The sequence below is a fragment of the Leopardus geoffroyi genome, chromosome A2 (assembly GCF_018350155.1).
Source record: "Leopardus geoffroyi isolate Oge1 chromosome A2, O.geoffroyi_Oge1_pat1.0, whole genome shotgun sequence".
NCBI classification, from domain to species: Eukaryota; Metazoa; Chordata; class Mammalia; order Carnivora; family Felidae; genus Leopardus; species Leopardus geoffroyi.
Window position 1 is genome coordinate 162,547,886 of NC_059331.1, and position 23,567 is coordinate 162,571,452.

Genomic DNA, 23,567 nt, shown 5'->3' on the forward strand with positions numbered 1-23,567 from the left:
CACACGCTTTGGGTCGCACGCGCTTAAGGGTCCATTCTGGTCACGTGACCTTGGACTAAATGCTTGACCTCTCTGGATTTTATCTGGAAAAGGCAGGGACGAATACCGATTTCACAGGTGGGCACAAGAGAAAATGAAATGAAAGCATTTCGTTAGCACAGTGCCTGGAACATAGGAAGATCCGCTGAATCGTGGTGATGATTGTTACCGTCCCTAAAACTCAAGGCTGGGCTGAGCGCTGACCGGAAGTCAGTCCTCCGGTAAGGCCAGCGTCCGCAGTACTCGATTTCATTTTTCCTTTTCTCGTTCTTTCTTTCCTCTTCCTTCCCTCCTTTCTTCCTCTCTCTCCCTTTCTCTTTCTTTTTTAAAAAGCGTGTTAGCCTGGAGTTACCTCTTGTAGAAAATAGAAATAAAAGGGTTAGATTCTATTGTATTTTAATAAAAATACTCGTTTTAAGGAACCCAACTAGAGGAGGTCCATGAAGACTTTTTTTTTTTTTTTTTTTTTTTTAATTTTAATCTAGAAGTTCCCGCTACGCCTGGGAAGCAGTGAGAGGCTTCAGTAGCCAAACAGCTTTCCAGAGCTGGAGGAGAGGCCTTGGCCTGACTCACCGTTGCCCTGGCAACAGGAGGGCCTGGAGGCCTCCGGCCCTGATCCCTTAATCTGAGGAGCCTCCACCACTGTGCCTCGGGAAAGGTCTCCCCCGACACCTGGCTGGTTAAAGCACCCAGAGGAGATGGAGGCGGGGCTCTTTCCTGGAACACAGCTGCCTAAATGTGTCCGTGAGGGTCTCAGCTTTCCAGACCCCCGAAGGCTTGGTCTAGAAGACTAGGCCTCCGAGTATCCGGCATGTCGAGGAAGCAGATGGCTTCCCATCCTTCTGTGTTTCTCCATGGGGCCCAACACAACCGCTTTGCACACGAGTGGTGCTTAATAAGTACCTGGGGCTGTCCCCAAGGGACCAGACTCAGGTCCTGCTCCCGCTGGCTGACCCCCACCCCCAACCTGAGGAAGTTGCATTAATTTCTCCAGCTGCAATGGCATAGAGTCCACACAGAGGCCTTTTTTTGCCTCTGCAACTGTCTTCTCTTCTCTGATGACGTTCATAATTTTGGCAAACATATGGCTCAGGGCATGTTCTGCTCACTATATTCTGTTTCCTCAAATTTTGTCTTACATCTGAGGATACAATGGAATAATTTGAAAGAGGGGCTGGCTTTCCTTTTCCAACAACCATTCAGATCCCAGGGAAAGGACTCTGGTCAAGCACATGGGTTTGGGAGTCAAAAAGGCTTGAGGTCAGGCGCGCTTGGGTGGCTCAGTCGGTTGAGTGTCCGACTCGGTCATGATCTCGCGATTCGTGAGTTCAAGCCCCGCGTCAGGCTCGGTGCTAACAGCTCGGAGCCTGGAGCCTGCTTCTAGATTCTGTGTCTCCCTCTCTGCCCCTTCCCTGCTCATGCTCTCTCTCTCTCTCTCTCAAAAATAAATAAATGTTGGGGCGCCTGGGTGGCGCAGTCGGTTAAGCGTCCGACTTCAGCCAGGTCACGATCTCGCGGTCCGAGAGTTTGAGCCCCGCGTCGGGCTCTGGGCTGATGGCTCAGAGCCTGGAGCCTGTTTCCGATTCTGTGTCTCCCTCTCTCTCTGCCCCTCCCCCGTTCATGCTCTGTCTCTCTCTGTCCCAAAAATAAATAAACATTGAAAAAAAAATTAAAAAAAAAATAAATGTTAAAAAAAAAAAAAAGACTTGAGTTCAAATTTTGACTGTACCATTAGGTTGCTGGGTGACTTTGGGTCTAGTTAACCTCTCTGAGCCTCAACCTCTTCATCTATAAAAAAGAGTATAACTAAGGTCTTCAACAGTAATTAGCATTCAATTAATGGCAATTGCTCTTCCTGGTACACAACTCCATGGGGCCCATGGCAACTGGTTTCAAAGTCTGCCCTTCTAATTAAATTAAGGGCGCCCGGGGAGAGCACTGTGGATGACGACCAGATACCCAGAAAGGTGGGGTACAGCCCACTGCAAATTCTGGCTTGCGGCGGACAGGCGTGTTTCAATCCCTGTCCACTCTGACATCGAGACCGAGAGTTGCTTGTGTGCTCTTGAACTTCTTCACACCAAAATAACTTTCTGCTTCTGCCTGTGGGGGAAAATCTCCTTCTCGGAGATTCATTCTTTCAGAATACAACACGGAGCCGGCTACCTACCTGAACTTCTGTTTCTATGTAAATTAAGCCGTCTTTAATTATGAGCTAATAATGAAAAAAGCAAACTTTTACCGAGACCTGAGTATGTGCCAGCCTCTTTGCTACTTATTTATTCTTTACGTGATTTAAGCCTCCGAACAGTGGAGCCTTATTTATCCCCATTGAACGGGGCGAGGAAGTTGACGTTCTGCTAATTAGCTGGTTCAAGGCCATACCGCTGTCAAGTTTAAAGCCACATCTGGTCCACTCCAGAGTCTGTCTGCACTTCCGTAACCGTCCTCGAGAGCTGTTGGCCTCTGACGCCATGGAGATCGTGGTGGATGGAGAGTGAGAGTCACCATGGTGTGAGCGAAGAGATACCGTGGAGCACAGCCTCCCCCCCCTCCACCGCCACCCCCCAAGACGCTTGGAGAGGGGGTTAGAGCCAAGGAAGGGAAGGTAGAGGCACAGAGAACCCCCGAAAGCCCAGGCGAGCCCCACGCAAGGAGTACGGGTCCCTGGCTATATTTAATCCGTTACAGCCAGATTTCCTAGGAAAAGAAAGGCTCACCATCGCCATGTGGCCCCCAATGCCCCGAGGATGCCCTGGTAACTGGGTGTAACAAATGAAGTCACTCTGAGCCTCCCCAAACCACCGCGGTCTCCTTCTCAAGTCTGAGCATCTCCGGCACTCTTGGTCCTCCAGTTCCGGGACCAGTAAATTGGGCACCAATGGCCCTCCACCAAGTATCTCCACAACGCCTCTAACATCCCTTCCAGGCCTCAAATATCCTGGTGTTCCAGAGCACCGGGTCCTCCGGCATTCCTTCAGCACTAGCCACCAGACCCATCATCCGTGGCCCGTCCGCTGCACACGGCTGCTTCCCCCAGATGTCTGACCACGGCACGTTTCCCTCCTGGTCCGCTTCGGTCTCCTGCTATCTGTCCGTATCAAGCCTCTCCTGCTTGGCAAGGGTTTCCCGCACGAGAGCAAATCAAACCCCACCGTCACGAAGTCTTAGGTCCAAAACCCTCTTTGCACTGCACACAGAATCTGCTTCAAGCCAACCTTTTTGACCTTGGTTTCCTACCCAAGCCCTTTCTCCAGCTCAGTGGGTTTCATCAGTCACTGCTTAACATTGGAGCTCATTTGCCATACCTCCCCCTTTAAGGATCCCGCCGCCGAGAAGGCCTGGCCCATTTCTCTCCTCCGTGGAATCCTCTGCAGCCCGGGATGGGCTCCGTCACCACCCTCGTGGAGAAGCTCTTCTGACTCCTCCAGGATCCTCCCCCTGTGGTCTGCCTCACTGCCTGCTCCTGGATCTGACTGCTCTTCAGCTGGTTCTGCAGCCCAGGACCAAGGCTGGCCTTGCAAGCCCCTCGCACTAGCCCCGGCCTCCTTCCGGCCTCCAGCTGCTTGTTCTAATGTCCTACCAGCCTTGCAGAAACTTTCCAGAAAAGTCAGATCCTTTCAAATGTGAGACCTTGAGCATCACCTCCCCTCTCTGTGCCTCAGTTTATGCATCCTGATAAAGGAGGCAGTTGACGACCTCTGGGTCTCTGCAGAGCCAATGACAAGGCACCTTCTCCCTCAGATTCCCTTTTCCGATCCTCTTGTCCACCATCCGCTCCTCTCCACCCTGACTCACAGCTTAACCTGCCTCCCCCGAGCACTTCTTGTCTCGCCCGCTGTTCTCCCCATTTTTCAGCAGAAGCCTGGCCTCCCCGGTTTACCAGGCTGAGCTCGGCCCTCTGCTAGCCTCCATGAATTGTCTCTTCAAATTGTCCGAATTCTCTCTGGGTCACTGCCAAGCCCAGGAGCAGTTGAGAATAAACCGCTCCGGTGGGCAAAGTAATGCACCTGCAGTTTCTCTCTGGGCGCCTCACTGGGGGGGGGGGGGGGGGGGGGGGGTCATCGGAGATGAACCAACACCTACAACCAGGGTGCGTTGGTGCATTTCACAAACCCAGAGAGTAGCTTTGGCGCAACATACACATAAAAAAGGTCTGACCGGAGCCTTTTGTGGTTCCTCCAACCACGGGCACCAGGAGCCTCTGCACCCCTTCCCTACCCCCTCCCTGCACCCCTGGCCCGCTATCCCCCACCAGCTGCATTTCAAGCTGGGCGGGAGATCTGGCCCGGTCCCGAGGGAAGCGCCCAGCTTTTGCCGTAGAACTGTCTCTCCAGCCCATTCCAAACCTGTTACCCTCCCTGACCATTCTGGTCAACCGGGCCCTACCGCTCCCTCGGCTCCCACTGTCCTCCCCACACCACGGCGCGCGCCAGGGTCCGCAGCCAGGCGCGTCTGCCCTGCCATCCAGGGATTCACTACAAGCTCGCCACCTTTTCCATGTTCTAATCCGCGGGCTCCGCGCCCCCTCCACCACCCAACACAGGGAGTGGGCACAGAAGAGGGGCTCCAGAGAACCTGTCAACTGACGCTAGGCACACGCCCCTCGGCCACCTTCTCAACCCTCCCCTTCAAAACCAAACAAAAACGGCAAACAGGAAACGCTCGTCTTTTAAAAATTACTCTATTATTATCAAATAGAACCACAGTATCCAAAAGGTAATTATAAAGTTCTATTCCCCAACTAAGTGGCCCTACACCGCCCCTCCGAGTGGCCGGCGGCCAAATCACTCCCCCCGTGCTGATTGGTTTCATCCATTTTATTGTCAAGGAAATTAACAGCCCGAAGGGGGTTCCCCAGGTCCCCGCACTCCCCCCCCGCCCCCCCCGGGGCCCCCGGTAAACACGGTAAACACGGCAGCAAGCGACCTGGTCTCACTACCCCCGTGTCCTTGGGAGGAGGGACGAAGGGAGGGAGGGGGGCTCACGGCAAGGGGGCTGGGGGCGCCCCGCCCCTGCCCGCCCGGCTCGGGCCTCGCGGCGGCGGCGGCGGCCGGGCAGGTGTCCGGGGCGGGCCGGGCCGCGCAGCTGGCGGCGCACCTGGCCGGGCGGCGCGGCGGCGGGCGCGCTCACTCGCCCGTGTGGGTCCGCAGGTGGTACTTGAGCGACTGCTTGTAGCGGAAGCACTTGGCGCAGTGCGTGCAGGGGTAGGGCCGCTCGCCCGTGTGCGCGCGCTGGTGCTCCAGCAGGTGGTGCTTCTGCGTGAAGCGCTTGCCGCACTCGGCGCAGTGGTAGGGCCGCTCGCCCGTGTGGATGCGCCGGTGCTCGAGCAGGTGGTGCTTGCGGATGAAGCTCTTGCCGCACTCGGGGCAGGCGTGCGGGCGCTCGCGCGAGTGCACGCGGCAGTGGTTGGTGAGCTTGGACTTCTCGCTGAAGCTCTTCTCGCACTCGGGGCACTTGAAGGGCCGCTCGCCCGTGTGAGTCCGCTGGTGGCGCAGCAGGTGCGACGGGCGGCTGAAGCTCTTGCCGCACAGGCTGCAGATGAAGGAGACCTCGTGCTTGCCCGCGTGCACGCGCTGGTGGATCACCAGGCTGATGTGCAGGCGGAAGCTCTTCTTGCACTCGGGGCACGTGTAGGGCCGCTCGCCCGTGTGCGTGATCTGGTGCTTGGTCAGGCTCGACTTGTGGCTGAAGCTGCTGTCGCACTCGGGGCACTTGTAGGGCTTGGGGCCGCCGCCGCCGCTGCCCGAGCTGGGCGACTTGGGGCGCGGCTTGAGCGTGTGCTTGGGGGTGAAGCCGGGCCCGCGCTCGGGGGACGCGTAGCCGCCGCGGACGCGGTGGATGCGCTGGTGCAGCGTGAGCTGCTGCTTGTGGCGGAAGCTGATCTCGCACTCGGCGCACTCGTACGGCCCCTCCTTGATGTGGTTGCGCTGGTGGATGATGAGGTTGATCTTCAGCCGGAAGCTCTTGCCGCACTCCATGCAGGTGAAGGGCCGCTCGCCGCGCCGGTTCCGCTGCTGCTGGCTCGAGGAGCCGCGGTTGTCGCCCGGGTGCCGCTCCCCGTGCGTCGGTGGCGCCAGCCTCTTCACGGCCGGCTTGCCCAGCTGCAGCGGCGGGGGGCTCTCCTCGCCCTCGGGGGACAGCTCCCCGGGCAGCGGGGTCTGGTACATGCCGGCCTCGTAGCGCCCCGACAGCTGCCCGAGGGCCTGCAGGTGCTGCGGCAGCTCGTCCTCCTCCTCCTCTTCCTCCTCCTCCTCCTGCTCCTCGGTTTTGATCACGATCCCCTCTGCTCCAGGGACAGGGAGAGAGACGGAGAGAGGTCAGCTGTCGCCCGGGGCCTCCGCCCTGGGCGCCGGCGGGTGAGGTGGCTTCACCCTCGCCCACACACACTGCCTGTGTCTCACCGGCCCCGGTGCCTTCTTTTGGGAAAACGCTCCTTTCCACTCCCTGCCGCCCCGCGGCCCCCACCTCCACGGGGTTGGGTGTCTGACCCAGGCGGGCCTCGGGGTTGGGTCAGGAAGGAGCCCAGGCCCCCAGTGGCCCGTGGGAGCCCTCTCTGGGAATTCTGTGCAGAGGGAGCAGGAAAGGGGCGGCCCGGCGCCCATCTCCCCAAGCTGCTGGCGGGCAGTACTCAGCAGGAACGAAGGAACCCAGCATGCGGAGCCCCCCGGGGAACCACTACGGTCCCGGGTGCCTGAAGCTGGCATGCTGGTGGACCTATGGATTCCTATCGTGGGCCAATAACCACGCCTTTCGGTTTTCACTTAGGCTGCTTGGGGAGGTGGGTTTCTACCATCTGTATGGAAAGGGCCTTGACTCGTCAGGCTGTCACTGTTTTCTGGCTCCCAGGTCTCCCAGGTCTCCCTCTTTCCTGAGCGCACCTCTGGGCTTCCCTCAAGTGCCTTTACTCGCCTTCCTCCAGCAACTGCTCCCTCCTCTCCATGCCTCCAAATCACCAGGGTCACACAACACCCACCTCCAATCCTGTCTTTGCCCTAAAACCTTCCTTGACCTGCCCAAGCTGCAGCCCTCAAGCGCCCGTGAGCGCACAGCACAAGCTGGTGCGCCTCCCCAGGACGTGGGGACCTCAGGCTTCTCACGTGGCACCGCGCACGCACAGGTGGGGGACTCACCTGCGGTGGCTCTACCGACCCTGAAGCTGGGGTCGGGGGGGGGGGGGGGGGAGTCTCCTCTGCCTCTCCCCCACGCTCTGCTGTGGGGGTTGTTCTGCGAACTCCCGGACTGGACGATGCGCTCCTCCACCCCGCCCTCCACCCTCTAGGCTGGCCCTTTAGGGCCCAACTTGTTAGCTGTTCTGCGTGGTGTTCTATAGTGTTCCCCGAGCACCTAAGTCCTAGAGGAAAGGAGTGGCCTCTGACTCCTGTTTGCATTTTCTCAGATGCCTAGTACTTACTTGGCAACCCCCTAAACACTGATAATTGGTGTCACACACTGTGTGACATGAGAAAGGCACTCACCTTTCTAGGCCCACCTGTGAGGCGGACGCGGCAATAGTTGGCATTTGCAGGATTCTTAAAAGCAAACAAACGAGAACTTTTTCAAGTTCTCGCCTGACAACTGGTGTCTTTTTATTCACTATCTCTTAGAGGGTAAGTCGAGCAACACAGACGTGGGGCGTCCACCCCAGAGATACCAAGTGACAGTTCCAAATAAAGTAAGTGCAGTCAGACCTTTTCAGAGCTTGCAACTTAGGGACCACCTAGTCTGTCTCCTCAGCTGACGGGGAAACAAGCTGGCGGCGTGCGCGAGCTGGCCAAGGTCTTGGCCACAAATTCGTTAGTGACCGCCGGGCCACGGCCCGTTCTACTCCTCTGAACCCAGGACATGGCAGGACATAAGTGTGCCAGTCCCCGCTCAGGCTGGACAACAGATTCTCAGTAGCAAGGGACCCAGAACATCCTCAGAACAGGATGCTTAAAAGATCAGGAAGGAGGAGGCAGCTTCAGAGGTCAGTAATTAGCTGTCCCTGTGCTTATCCTGAAAATGAGGGTTGTTTCTGAAAGACCTAGGGGAACTATGGGCGCCTTGGGACATTTAAACTCTCCTTGAGGGGCGCCTGGGTGGCTCAGTCGGTTAAGCGTCCGACTTCGGCTCAGGTCATGATCTCACGGTTTGTGGGTTCGAGCCCCACCTCGGGCTCTGTGCTGACAGCTCAGAGCCTGGAGCCTGCTTCGGATTCTGTGTCTCCCTCTCTCTCTGTCTCTCCCCTGCTTGTGCTCTGTCTCTCTCTCAACAATGAATGAACGTTAAAGAAAAAAAAAACTCTCCTTGAGCATCAAAGTTTTTGTTTTTGTTTTTTCAGTGAGATGAGAATGAAACAGCCCTAAAACCCAGGACTCCAAATCCCACCAAGTGCCATTCAGGAATTTCCTAAGGTTCCCAGTAAAATTAACAGGAGTGCCCAGAGGGGACTCTGGCCTTTCTATTGTGAGGCTTTGCTGTGGCACATCCTCAGAGTTTGCCCTGCATCTTTCACTGTTTTCCAGAGACAGCATATGGTATATTAGAAGGATTTCTGGAATATCATGCAGTTCTTTAAAAACAAGGAGTTAGATCCACATCTTTTGCCTAAGAAAGATGTCCGTGCTATTTTATGACGTGCAAAAAAGGCAAACTGCAAAGGAATCATCTACAAAGTGAACAATTTTTTTTAAAGCATCAGCATCATACTTTAAAAAAACCTATTAAATAAAGAATGGATGTGGACACATTTCTCAGTACAAACAGCATATAAACTGATAGGATATAGCTAATGACTCTTTTGCACATAAACAAAACATCTAAACAAAAACCAGAACCTAAGTGTATTCCTTAAAAATTCGGTAGAACTCACTTAATTCCTACCTCCCACAGTAGATGCAGAATGTGGGAAAAAAGAGCAGAAGCTTCCCAGTTCAGTTGGTAAGTAGAAGATCATTTTATTTCCCAAACTAGACGAGGGTGGCTGAAGAAAGGTTCAGGCTGATTTGCTTTATGAATAGAGCTGAGAACTCCTGAACAAAACAGTAGCTAACTAAGCCTAATGGTGCGTTTTAGAAATACATCATGATGGGGGCGCCTGGGTGGCGCAGTCGGTTAAGTGTCCGACTTCAGCCAGGTCACGATCTCGCAGTCCGTGAGTTCGAGCCCCGCGTCGGGCTCTGGGCTGATGGCTCAGAGCCTGGAGCCTGTTTCCCATTCTGTGTCTCCCTCTCTCTCTCTGCCCCTCCCCCGTTCATGCTCTGTCTCTCTCTGTCCCCAAAATAAATAAACGTTGAAAAAAAAAATTAAAAAAAAAAAAAAAAAAAGAAATACACCATGATGACAAGATGGGGATTTTCTCAGGACTGCCCGGACCGTTCAGCATCAATCAGCCACAAAAGATGTCCTGAGCTCAGGCTGCTGAGGGCGACACTTCCTCACTGTTCTTGAACTCCCGAGGAGCAAGAACTCCCAAGTGTGCAGAAGGGTGACCCAGAGGTTTCACGATCAAACACAAGTGATGGCCCGATTCTACCGGGAAGGGACCGTACAGGCCGGCATTTTAAAAAGCATGCGTTGTGGGGGTTGAGATCTCCGGGTCACTGAGGCTTCCAGAGTGACCTAAGAACCATCAAGGACACACCAGGAGACGGAAATTCTAGCTTGGCCCCAATGTCGTGACCTTGGGCAATTGATCTGACCTTCTCTGCCTGTAGAAGGAGGGGAGCTGGAGAGAGATGATCTCTGAGGTCCCTTTGGGTCCTCATCTGACCTAGTCTTTGGCTGTTAATACCTTCTGCCCAGGCCAGAGACCGATTCTTACAAATCCTGAGGCAGGACACCTGCACCTGAGACCACGCCGGGGGACGTCACACCTGTCCACTGATCACTGCCACGTGACCTTTCGGAGAGAAACTCCAACTTTCCCACGAGGCAGGGGCCTGCCCGCGGGCCTGATGGCAGCAGCTCCCCACGCCTGGACCCCCTCCAACTGACCTGCGCAGTTTCTCTGCTGCACCAGCATCTGTTTGAGCTCGCTGAACTCGCTGGAGCCTTCGGTGGACTCTTCCAGCGTATTGTCCTGTTCTTGCATGTCCAAGTCTGGCTGCTCCGCACACGGGTCGCCCAGCTCGGAGTCCTGAAAGCCATGCTCCTCCACCTGTCCCATCAGGGGCTCCGGGGTCTCCAAACTTTCTGAGCCCTCGTCGTTGGTCTGCACCTCGATCTTAATCACGATCCCGTCGTGTGCTGGGAGGGCGGGGAGGGGGAGGGGACGGGGGTGGGGGAGGGAAACAAAAGAACCCAGAACGTGGTCATTGCACGGCCAAGGTTTCTGCAGCCTAGATTTTACATTTCAAGAATTGTGATTTTAGAGACCGTGAGGAAATACAATGTTGAGTGAGTAGACAGAATTTTCTGGACATTTTGTACGCACTGGAGTAAAGTTAAATAGATGCAGAGTTTGTGTTCCACAACCCCTACAGTTTTTAAAATAGTATTGCCAGGGTTTCGGGGCACCTGGGTGGCTCAGTCGGTTGGGCGTCCGACTTCGGCTCAGGTCACAATCACGCGGTCCGTGAGTTCGAGCCCCGCATCGGGCTCTGGGCTGATGGCTCAGAGCCTGGAGCCTGCTTTGGATTCTGTGTCTCCCTCTCTCTCTGCCCCTCCCCCGTTCATGCTCTGTCTGTCTCAAAAATAAATAAACGTTAAAAAAAAAAATTTAAAATAGTATTGCCAGGGTTTAAAAAGAGATCTTAATTCCCTTTCCCGGGTCAGGCCAGCCAAAGTCGACAGTTTCTCTCCCTTACAGTCAAGGTGAATAACGAAAAGGCCAACCATCTCCTCACCCTGCACACCCTTCCAGCCCATGCCCCAGGGGTCCGACACGGACAGACCAGAGCCCCCCGAGTCCCCCCACCACCCCGGCCCACAGTTAACAAGCACGAGCACATGTACCCTCGGAGCTCTTGGGTTTGTTTTAGGTTAAACAGCATCTGATTACACACATTGCCCTTTTTTTCAACTTGCCGGTAGGCCTGCAGGTGATTTCAAATGTCAACACACACACACACACACACACACACACACACACACACGGGCATCATGTTGCCTAAGCGGGATCTCGCACATACTCTTTTAGCGCACAGATTTTTCTCTTTTGATTTGCCCTTCCCTTTCCCCCAATTCCCCTGTCGCGGCTTATGGCCTCCCCGGCAACTCCTGTAGTTAACCTAGTATTTTTCTCTATGCTTCTGTGGTTATTTATTGCAACAAGTTGATGCGTATCTGTTTTTATTTTCTGGCCATTATTGGTTAAAAAAAAAAAAAAAGAAAATTGCCATATACCTCCTCTTCCCTCTCAGGTATCCTGTAGAAATTCCTGCACGGCAATTTCTGCACAGCTAATGCACTCCTCCTAAGTGCTGCGTGTGTGTCCAACCACTCCCTTCCCGCAGGAACATTCACTTTTTTGTTTCTGGTCTTTTTGCGTGATCAACTGTGCTGCAATCACATGTTGATTTACATGGCCGCCTATCAACTAGGGATTTTATTTCCGTGAGAACCCCAGGAGCGGGGGCCTCGGAGTCTAAGGTGTCGTTATTTTTAATCTGGTACAAGTCGTCAGGCTCCTTTTGAGCCAGGCTGTGACAATTCGTATTTCTACCTGCATGAGAACATCCTCTTCCCCACACCCCTGCCAGTGACAGACACCTAAAATTTTCCTCACTCAGATGGGGGTAAATTGACAATTTACTGATACTCTCCTGACTCGGGTGATCTGAGTATTTCTTTTACTTATTGGCCTTTTCTAGTTGATTCTGCATGAACCGTGTTCTGTTTTTGTCAATCGGTAAGGGTCCTTTGGTTCCTGTGCTAAAGATAACCCGTCTTCCCTTAGCAGCATTTCAGACACTCCCAAATCTAACGTTTGTCTGTTGACTCTGTGCCACCTCTTATCAGACGGCTTTCTTCACGTTTTCACGTGGTCACCCATGTCCCTCTTTCTTTCATGGCTTCTGGGTTTTCTGTCTTAGTTAGGAGGGTCTCCTCCGCCCCTGGATGGTTCATCTGGTCTCCTGGATTTTACTTCAAGGTTTTTATGGTTTTATTGTTTACATTTAGGTCTTTGCTCCATCTGAAATTTATTTTGTGTAGAGAGTGAGGTAGGGATTCAGTCTTACTTTCTTCCATATGGAGAGAGCTGTGCCGGCATCAACTCCCTCACGGTTGAAAATCATTTTGTTAATTAAGGAACTTATAAATGTATAATGCCGGGGCGCCTGGGTGGCTCAGTCGGTTAAGCGTCCGACTTCGGCTCAGGTCATGATCTCACTTTGTGAGTTCGAGCCCCGTGTCGGGCTCTGTGCTGACAGCTCAGAGCCTGGAGCCTGTTTCAGATTCTGTGTCTCCCTCTCTCTCTCTGACCCTCCCCCATTCATGCTCTGTCTCTCTCTGTCTCTGTCTCAAAAGTAAATAAACATTAAAAAAAAAATTTAAATGTATAATGCCTAAACATATTCATTCATTCGTTCATTCATTTATTCATTCATTCAGTGCATATTTACTGAGCACCAACTATGGGCGATGGGGTGTTCGAATGGCTTGGGATACATCAGTGAGCATAGCAGAGCTTCTCCCCTTCCTCACACATCTCACCTCAGGCAATAAACATAATTAATAAATTATATGGTAAGCCAGAGCGTGATAAGTGTTGTGGGAAGAGAAAAGAAACCAGGAAACTCGTAAACAAAGCCAACAGTCCCTGCCCCTGTGAAGCCTCCTGGCTGTTGACCGCGGGCACTGCTGATCCCCAAGCTCAAAGCCGGGGAAAGCGGAGCACCAAGTGCACTTACTAGCAGCTGATGCCACGGGACCCGAAGCTGCGTTCTTCCCGATGCCCGGCAACCCTTTAATCCTCTTCCACGCAGCCAACCTGTCTCCTGCCAGCGTGGGGAGTAGCGGCAATATAAGGCAGCTCTGATGGTCCCCGACGCCCTGTCCGCAGCCTTAAACACGGACGTGCCCACCTCCTCCCCAACAACCAAGTCTCCAGAACACTTCCATCCTATTCTCTGTCTCACAAAGAAGATGGAGTCACACATGCTCACGTCAGTGCCTTGCTCCTGCTCTAGCTCAGTCATCCTGCTTCCTCCCCTTTCCTCTCCCACTGGGGGGGGGGGGGGGAGGGGACAGTGGCCCCTCTGCTCTTTCCCTTAACCCTGCCAGTTTCCAGTGTTCATGGGGCCACCGGCCACCGCGCTCCACCAGCAGGGCCCGCTTCTCTCTGCAATCCTGGTCTCTGTTGCTAGGGTCACAGGCACGACCGTGACTCTGGCACCAGGAGAAGATCTTCCCTGACTTCACAAACACCTGAAAACATTTTGCTTGCCTCCTCCCTAAAGTAGTCTTTAAAAAAAATTTTTTTTAATGTTTATTTGTTTTTGAGACAGACACACACACACACACACACACACACACACACACACACACAGAGTGCGAGCGGGGGAGGGGCAGAGAGAGAGGGAGACACAGAATCCGAAGCGGGCTCCAGGCTCCGAGCTGTCAGCACAGAGCCCAACACGGGGCTCGAACTCACAAACCGCGAGATCGTGACCTGAGCAGAAGTCACACACCTAGACGACTGAGCCACCCAGGCGCCCCCTTAAAGTAGTCTTTAAAAACTAGGTACCCCTTTGCACTTTTTTTTGAATAAACATATCAAATGCTTCAGTAACTGCAAAAGATGTCATTTCTGGAATACTGTAAATATTGATGTTTTAAAATAAACTTTTCCGTCACTTTTTAATGTCACCAGTGGCATCTAAGGACCGCAACAATTTTAATCCCGCTATTATTCACTTAAAAAATACACAAACAAGTTCTTCTTTGATAGTTGCAATTTTTGTATCATCCCTTTGCACCCTGAACTTCTATTTCCATTCCCACTTTGCCCACAGAATATTATCCTAATAGAATATATTTTTATGCTTAGAAGACTTTCACGGGTCTCCTCGTCTACCATTCTGCCACAAAAATGTGTATGTAAATTGAAAGATTAATCTTGCTTTCATTTCTACTAATCACAGGGCTCTCTACTTGCTGTCTTCCTGGCTTAAGTTATCCTTAGTTATTATTACTATAGAATGATACACAGTGGTTATTCAAGATAGAAAACAAAAAATGTATTAGAAACGTCTCTTAGAAGGATGGGAGGAATTTTTTTTTTTTTACCAATTAGTTTGCTTATCTGAGAATGAATATTCTTTCTTTTTTAATAATTTTTTTAACATTTATTTATTATTGAGAGACAGAGAGACACAGAGTGTGAGCAGGGGAGGGGCAGAGAGAGGGGGAGACAGAATCTGAAGTAGGCTCCAGGCTCCGAGATGTCAGCACAGAGCCCGATGCGGGGCTCGAACCCACAAACTGCGAGATCATGACCTGAGCCGAAGTCGGTCACTTAACCAACTGAGCCACCCAGGCGCCCCCTGAGAATGAATATTCTTATTGCTTGATTGAGACACAGTTCAGAATCAAACATATTCCTAATTTTCATTTTCATAAATACAAGCATTGGGAAAGCTCATTTACAAAGATACATGGATGGGCTGGCGGGAGCTTTGTTACGGAATCATCACTTGATTCTTCGAATTTGTCTGAATTATAATGCTATGAAAGCACACATGGTTAACATACCATCAAAAACTGTTTCTAATGACCTATTAGCTGACAACTTAATTAGGTTCTCTTTCAATTTTGTTGAAAGCAAAGTATTGCAAATGATCTAACTTGCGAAAGAATTTGCCATATGGGTCCCAACGCGATGCACTTGCGGCCATGTTATCCCTGCGTTCTGGATTGTCTCTGTGACCCACGGGGCTTTTTATACCTCAGAGAAATGCTCCCTCCTAGGATGGGGACGGGGGGGCGGTTTGTGGGATTTGAGACCTCACTCTGCCAAACCTCCTACCATGCTCTCAGCTGAATGTAACTGTACTCCTCTCTATGGCGTTTCTTTCTTTTTCCCTCAAAATGTGCCATGTGTATACATTTTCATGCTTCCCTTCCATTTGTTAGACAGTAGGGAAGCCAGCTGTCTCCCATCAAAAAGACTTCCTCCCCACCCCAAACAACTTTTGAAACAGTATTGACAACCAAATTGCATTTATAAGAAGTAATTTGTGGGGTGCCTGGGTGGCTCAGTAGGTTAAGCATCCGACTTCGGCTCAGGTCATGATCTCGCGGTTCGTGAGTTCAAGTGCCGCGTCGGGCTCTGTGCTGACAGCTCAGAGCCTGGAGCCTGCTTCGGATTCTGCGTCTCCCTCTCTCTCTGCCCGTCCCTCACTCACACTCTCTCTCAAAAATAAATATACATTATAGGCAGTAATTTGTTCTCCCATTAAAAAAAATAAATAAAGACACATCCCTTGTAGGACTATAGTTTATGACCAATGGCAGAACAGTAAGGAAAAGTTTTAAGTAAATGGAGTGGGAACAAATGAATGAATGAATGAATGAATGAATGGAGTGGAGACAACTGGCTTCCCAACAAGACAAGCATCTCGACATCAAAATAAATCACTGATGAAACAAGACTTTAGACACCATGAAATCACACTAGTATTAGAAGAAGAAAGCCCAGCTTCTTCCCTTTCCTTTTTTCTTTCTTTATACAACTGTGAGGTGTGGAAGAGGCCCTACCCCACGCCCTCTGGGACTTCAGATACTCCTTCTGGAGGCCGTCTGGCCAGCCACACCAAACGTGAAATGTGCCCAACACATACCCACTCTCATTTTTAGCTGTAACTTGTTTTGGAAAGAATTTCTCTAGTTTTGCCTGGACATTGTTTGGTGATGAGGGACTTCTTTAGTTTGTGCTTGGTTTGTGATCTCTGTAAGTACAATTCTTCCTAAGAACCTCTGCAAGATGGGAAAAAAAATACTATCCTACAAATGGTTTCCAAATGTATGGTGGGTCTGTGAGCACCACATTTAATAGTTAGTGAAGCTGAAATAATGTTATATTTGCAGACACTTAGTTAAAATGTGTCATTATGTATATTCTGCGATTTTTTGTTTTCTGGAGCAAAAAAATATAGTTTATTTCAGATTTCAAATAGTTTTAGAGGCTTTTGAAAGCTCATAGGCCCAAGACCTGTGATCATGTTTACTAAATAAAAGGGGCTGAGTAAGTATTTCTACACATAATGTGAAACCCAGTCACCATAAAGAAAATAATGGGTAAATCTGAATATGCAGAAACTTAAAACTGATAAATTTGGGGGCGCCTGGGTGGCTCGGTCGGTTAAGCATCTGACTTCGGCTCAGGTCATGGTCTCACGGTCCGTGGGTTCGAGCCCCGCGTCAGGCTCTGTGCCGACAGCTCAGAGCCTGGAGCCTGTTTCAGATTCTGTGTCTCCCTCTCTCTGTGACCCTCCCCCATTCATGCTCTGTCTCTCTCTGTCTCAAAAATAAATAAATGTTAAAAAAAAATGATAAATTTGAACACACAACAATTTAAAACAGCCATATCCACCCCCACACAAATACTATATACAAAGGTAAACCATATATTTATATACATAATAAGACCTAATACCCTTAACATTTAAAAAGCTTTCACAAATCAATAAAAAGATGAATAATCCCAAAGGACAATAAGCAGAAGATAATTCATAAGACAAGACATCCTGGTGATCAATAAAGGTAGGAAAATAGGCTCAACATTGCTCTTACAGAAGTCAAATGAAAGCACCAAAATATTGTCTTTTCTACCCATCAGTTTGGGCAAATAATAAAAAGATAAATAATACCTAATATCGGCTTCAGTGTGGGGAAAACAGGTAGTCACATGGTTGTGTATAAAACCGAAGGTGTATAAATTGGCACAATTGTTTTGAGGGACTTTTTTTTTTTTTTTAATGTTTATTTTTGAGAGCGCGTGTGCAAGAGACAGAATGCGAGTGGGGAAGGGGCAGAGAGAGAGGGAGACACAGAATCCAAAGCAGGCTCCAGGCTCCGAGCTGTCAGCACAGAGCCTGATGCGGGGCTTGAACCCCCAAACTGTGAGATCATGACCTGAGCTGAAGTTGGACGCTCAACTGATGGGGCCACACAGGCACCCCAGTTTTAAGGGACATTTTTAAAGTATGTATCAATTTTTTTAATTTATTTTTTTAAATGTTTTTATTTATTTTTGAGACAGAGAGAGACAGAGCTCCGAGCTGTCAGCACAGAGCCCGATGCGGGGCTCGAACTCACAGACTCGGAGATCATGACCTGAGCTGAAGTCAGATGCTCAACCGACTGAGCCACCCAGGCGCCACAGTATGTATCAAATTTTTTAATGGGTCTACCCTTCTATCCACAAAGTCTACTTCTAAACAACTTTCTGACAAGTGCATAAGATTTACTTACAAAGGATCTTTAGTGAAGCACTGAAACTTGTAAACACTCTAAATGTACATCAGTGGGAGTTCATTTAAATAAGTTATGAGATCAATACATAGAATACTATAGTCTGCTATTAAAAAAAGATTTGTATGTTCTTACACGCAAAGAAGTCAAAGAGACGCAATTGGAAAAAGCGAGTTCCCAATGTATGTACTGCTATACATATATTTTTTTACAATGAGAAGGTATTTATGTCTTACTTATATAATTAAAGTTGTGTGTGTGTTATGTGCACATAAATTAGAAGGAATAAACTGTTGTCTTGTGAGAGAGAACTGCGTGGGACTTTCGCTTTCTCTGCATTCAGTTTTTGAATTGCGCTGATGAAACTTCAGAGTTTTACTGGAAAGTAAAAACGAGTGTTGCCACGTTAACCTTCCCTATCAGCTCAAAGCAAAGCAATGATGGTCAGCACTAGCTTTCCAACCTTCTTATAGCTGCACTTTCTGTTAGACTTTAAAAGTTTTTGGCATATTAGTTTTTAAAATCTTAGGGGCGCCTCGGTGGCTCAGTCAGTTGAGCGTCCGACTTTGGCTCAGTTCATGATCTCACACTTCGTGGGTTCGAGCCCCATGTCCGGCTCTGTGCTGACAGCTTGGAACCTGGAGCTGCTTCGGATTCTGTGTCTCCCTCTCTCTCTGCCCCTCCTTTGCTCGTGCGCGCTCTCTCTCTCAAAGATAAATAAAAGGTTAAAAAAAAAATCTTAAAAAAAAAATTTATATATGTACCCAGGCCAAGGGTTAAATAGTTTTTCAAAATGTTTTTAAAGAGCTCCCCCCACTCCCAACCACTATTTCCTGCTCCCCAGAGGCAACTCCAGCTGATTCCTTTGTCATTCTCCTTCCTAACTCTAAGGAACAGACTTCTATTGATACTCCTTGAGTTTTCAATTTAAACATCACCTATTGACTTCCAAGAGCTGAACATGAAGACCATCCCTCCGCATCCAGGCAAATCTTTTCCAAATCCCTCATCCTTCCAATTTAGGTTGCAACTCTGGCTGGATTAATTTCAGGTGTTCACATGACTAGACGACATAAATGTTATGTAAAATCGAATGTGTAGTATATACCACAGTTACTTGTCTGTCTGCGAACGTTCTTGCTTTCCCTGGAGTTGATCATTTTTTTTCCCTTGGCTTAGCTTACTGTTTTCATGAAGTGGGCTCTAAACTCCCCAACCTCCTCTGTAATGGTCTCTTCGAAACATTCAGATATAATGGGCATTTCTTACTTTCATCTACTTGAAGAAAAATTTCCTAGAACCTTCTGATGTGCTCCAGTCTGGACTGGTTGCCTCCAGGTGCACAGCTGTCTTCTTGGGATTCCCCCTTCGGCAGCACCCCAGGGATTTCGCCTCGCCTCGCTCATGTTGGAGCTCCTAACACCTCTTGCTCGGCTTACGTCCTCATTTTAGCAAAGCGTCTCCCTCACTTTGAGAGAGGGCGCGCACAGGAGACCTTGAAAACGTCTCGATTTCATTTCTCACATTAATTAGAAGGGTCTGGCTGATAGAAAACCCTAGAATCGTTGGAAAATATTTTCCAGTTAAAAAAAAAATGTTTATTTATTTTTGAGAGAGAGACAGAGTGTGAGCAGGGGAGGAGCAGAGAGGGAGGGAGACACAGAATCTGAAGCAGGCTCCAGGCTCTGGGCTGTCAGCACAGAGCCCGATGCGGGGCTTGAACTCATAAACCGCGAGATCATGACCTGAGCCAAAGTCGGACGCTCAACCGACTGAGCCACCCAGGTGCCCGAAAACATAGTTTTTTAAATTCCTCTGCATGGTCCATGTTTCTTTGGAATCTATTTTTTCTGCTTTCTTTTCCTTTGGCCTTTGTATATTAGAGGCTTTCCCCAAATGTCTGTGGTTCTTGGTTTTCTATTTATAAGTAGAATACTCAAAAGAGATTTAAAGTTTGGTGTATTTAGGTAGGGCTTGCTAGTGATGGGTTTCCCAACAGGATGACTTCAAGGAGTCATTTCACTGGGAAATACCTTAGGCTGGTCCCAAAAGTCTCCGGACAAGACTCTTCGAATACACTGCCCTGAGGTCTCGTCCTGGATGTCAGCATCATTTTGGAGTCCGGTTAGGGAGGAAGGCTGGAGATCTCAACATCTGTAGGTCAAGTTTCACTGATTCCCTTGTTTTCAGCATGGTGCCCACCCTTCATGGTGCCTGGCGTCCACGTTCAGACATCCTCGTGTTGATCTTCTCCAGGGAGTAAGCCTTGGTTGTCCACCAGGGTTGGCAGAGGCAGATGCCAGTTGTAGGGATTGAAGGGGGCGGCGGAGGGGATATGGTAGTGTTTAAATGCCTCTTTAAAAGATCTCTGACTTTGGGGCGCCTGGGTGGCTCAGTTGGCTGAGCATCCGACTTCAATTCAGGTCATGATCTCATGATTCGTGAGTTTGGACCCGAATCAGGATATCAGTGGGAGCCTGCTTCGGATTCTCTGCCCACCCCCATCTCTGCCCCTTCCTCATTCGTGCTCTCTCTCTCAAAAATAAATATTAAAAAAAAAAAAAAAAGATGTTTGACCAATCTTCTGTTTTTAACACCACTTTTGCCCCCATTTCCAAAGATACCTAGAGTCTCTGGTACTGCTGATTCCCAAGTCTTGAGTAGGGATGGGGGGTGGAGTGCAAATCGAGTTTCTTTTCTGCTTTCCCCAATACCAATTTTGGATTTAGCTTTCTAAATCAGTAATCACCCAGCCATCTGCTTTCAGACTTCCAAGATTTGGTTGCTGTTGTCTCCTTGTCCATTCCTTTTAAAAGTCCCTTCGCTCTTGCTTTAGAAGGATTCTGGGAGGTAGGAGTAAACACATGTTCAACCTGCCATCTTTAACTCGAAGTCTTTCTTCATGCATTGTTTTTGTCAAAAATTATTTTTACTGAATAAGAAGTAATATATACTTACTTCAGAACATTCTACAAAGCATACAAAAAATAGGAAAAAAAGTCAAGTGGAAACATAATGAAATCGCATTTCTTCATTGAATTTTTTTTTCCTATCCTTTGTTTACATCATGGACTTCATGTTACATTTACATTTTCCACTTCTGCATCATTAACTTCCCCTATCAACTGGATCACTGCCATCAGTATCCCTCATCGGCGTTAGCGATCCCCATCTTAAGTAGACAGGGTCCGCTCCCCCAGCCACTGCCCCCTTATTTCCACTCCCCACTCACTGATGGTGGGCGCTGCCTCCCTCCCCTCCCATTCTCCCCTCCATCCACTCCATCACACCGCCAACGCTCCTCCTGCCGAGGTCACTGGTGGACACGGCAGTTTCTGCCTCACTGAGCTGCACTGCAGGATCCAACATGGTTGACCACGCTCCCTGCTTCTGGAAGCGCCCTCCTCTTGAAATACCCAACAATGCGCTATCGGAATTTTGCATCCTCTACCGACTGAGCCAGCCGCCTGCTGGGCCCCAACTATCCTAATTTTTTGCTACCTTTCTGACCACTCCTTCTGTTTCCTTCGGTTCCTCTGCTTCATCCTTCCTTTTTCAAATCCTGGCTGTGCATGAGAATCATCTTGGGAGCGTTTTAAAGAATATTAACGCCTAGGCCCCACCCAGACTGATATATTCCAAATGGCCAAATTTACTCTAAAATTCAGGGCTCCCAAGGGCATGGCCTCTGCTCTTTCTCCTCTCCCTCTCCAGACTGGGCCTATGCTACCAATGCCCAGATGTCTGTCTCTAGCTCACATTTCTGTTTTTAACTCTTTATTCAGCTGCTTTCTCAACACCAACACTCTCTCCTGGAACCCCTGCAGGGATCTCAAACCTGACATGTTCTTGTCATATGTCTAGGTCTGCACCTCCTATTGTCCTCCATCTAGTGTCCTACTGCAGTCACAGGCGGGGGGGCGGGGGGGGTCGGGGCGGGGGGACAATCTCCCTCGGCCAACACCCGCCAACTGCAGGTTGTCTCGAAGTCTCTACTGCCAAAACAGATCTCGGAAATACCCGCTTCTCTCCTGGGCTACGCCACGGTCGCCCGCTTGGACTACAAAAAGTCTCCGCCTGGTCTCCTAGCTTCCAGACTTCCTTCCTTCCAGTAAGTTCTCCCTGGGGCAAGTGGAACTCCTACTTGCTCTTTAAGTTCCCACTAGACATTCCACTTGCCAAAGAGGCCTCTTCTGCTCTCCTATCTCAGTAGAGTCGATTGGGCTCGGATGCTTGCCTCCACAGCTCTCCCACCGTTCCTTACTGTAATTTTAAATGCGGGGGGTAGAGGGGGGCTGGTTATTGCTATAAGCCTCTTGACATATGCAAATTGATGAACTAAGTAATCACCATACAAATGAAACATATGGTATACAAACTTCACTTATGATTTTAGTGGCTAAGAGACTATTGTCATGCAACAAAGTATTTGTACATCTTAATCCATCGTTTGGATTCTCTTCTGTGCTACAGACTCTCAGAAAGGGAAGGAAATTATTAGGTCAAGTATATGAACACTTGAAATATTTAAAACGTATTTACAGACTAAAAAAATATCAAATTGCTTTTTAAAAAGCCCGAGACCTTGGATTTCAGCCATGCCTCCTGGTCTGTTTTACTCTCTGCTCGTCTGTTAGGTGAAAACGGCACCTAGCTTCGCCGGGCCTCTATTGCCCCCTCGTAGGGCCACGAATGGGAGCCCGGGCTCTGAGTATTTGGAGAGCAGAGTCGATATCTGAATCATTTTTGGATCTCCTTGCCCTCAGGGATCCAAACCATAAATAACGGTTTACTGAACAAATTTTACTTAGCCAGTTCATAAAATTGTCATGTTCAATGCATTTGGAACTGTGAAAAGTTCTCAACGTTCTAGGCTTTTCCTCACCGGTATCACACCAGAGCTGGTTTTGCAGCCACCCTTCTCAGGGAGAAGACACGAGAACAGGCAGGTTACCACTAGCACGTCTGGGGCTCAGATAACCGCAGATTCACAGAACAATCCCACTGTCCAGAGGCCAGGGCCTCTGGTCTCGCACTGGGGTGCGAGTTCACAGCCAGCCCTGTGTGACGCTGGTTCCCACGTCCTCCCCTGTCCTCCCTCCAGTCCAGGCTCTGAGACGCCAGAGATGGTCAGTGGAACAAATGGCACATTCCAGCCACACAAGGCAGCCTCTGTGAGGCGGCCGCTTCCCACGGAAGCTCGGGCCACAGATGTGCGTGTGCCAGAACAAACCCGGCCTGAGGCAGAGTGGGTTGAGGTGATTTGCTTTCAATTCTGGCCCTACCCTGTGGGAGGCCCATCTGTGATGAGGGTGTGAACACATCGACGGGGTTCGGGGATCGATGCTGTCATCCCAGCGCTTCTAAGAAGATGCTAGAGAAGCAGTGCGTGGACCACAAAATCCTCCTGGGACGTCAGACCGGACCTTAGGGTATTTACCATAAACCGCTCTCCCGTCTTCTCATTCTCAGCCTCCGAGGCCTTCTTTCTCATTTCTTCTGCTTCAGATATGTTTCTTCTTCTCACCTGACCTTCATTTTTGGCTGTGGCCACGCGAGCCTTTTGGATACGCTTATTTTCTTCCAAACCAAAGGACCCTCTGCCAGATACTATACTTTGTCCCCAAGCCCCCGTTCTCGCCTACTTTTAAATCGTCTTTTTTGTCTGCCAGAATGAATTCAGAGGAGCCTCTACTCTCAGTGTGAGTCTCTAGGAAGTAAGGCCACTGGCTTTCTCTGAAGGATGCCAGCACCCATTTTCCACAGGCTTCTGTCTCTTCTGTCAGTTGCCGTTGCTTTCGGTCCACGGGGTTGACGTTGCTCGGTGTCTCTGGGCCTCCTGCCGGAAGCCGGCTGACAGGTCCCGGAATCGGCGACATTACTTCATAACAAGACCTGGCTGTAGGCTCCAATGAGTTCTCCCGCGAGACTGTCATCCTTTTTCAAAAGATATGATCACCAATGATGTCTGGCTGCGAAGGACAAGCATCAGCTTCGCTGCAGACCTTCAAGCAGCGATACAAGCCCAAAGGCGATTCCAGAACAGGAACTCCAAAAACAGACTGTGCACCATGAAAGCACCCGCAGGGCAAGCATGTGGGCCACGGATAGGGCGGCTGGGGAGGGAC

At 50.0% G+C, this 23,567-nt stretch overlaps 1 protein-coding gene across 3 annotated transcripts in view; it reads right to left on the bottom strand.

Moving 5' to 3' along the window:
• Nucleotides 1–4,706: 4,706 nt before the first annotated feature.
• The window catches only part of ZNF777 (zinc finger protein 777), a 29,062-nt gene continuing 10,201 nt past the window's right edge, over nucleotides 4,707–23,567 (bottom strand). For all 3 annotated transcript variants that reach the window (XM_045496064.1, XM_045496063.1, XM_045496065.1), the window contains exons 5-6: nucleotides 10,018–10,269; nucleotides 4,707–6,325 (exon numbers count right to left, since the gene is read on the bottom strand). In XM_045496064.1, coding sequence (XP_045352020.1) covers nucleotides 5,169–6,325; nucleotides 10,018–10,269 — 1,409 coding nt within the window. In that variant the 3' untranslated portion in view covers nucleotides 4,707–5,168. The remainder of the gene's footprint in view (nucleotides 6,326–10,017; nucleotides 10,270–23,567) is intronic.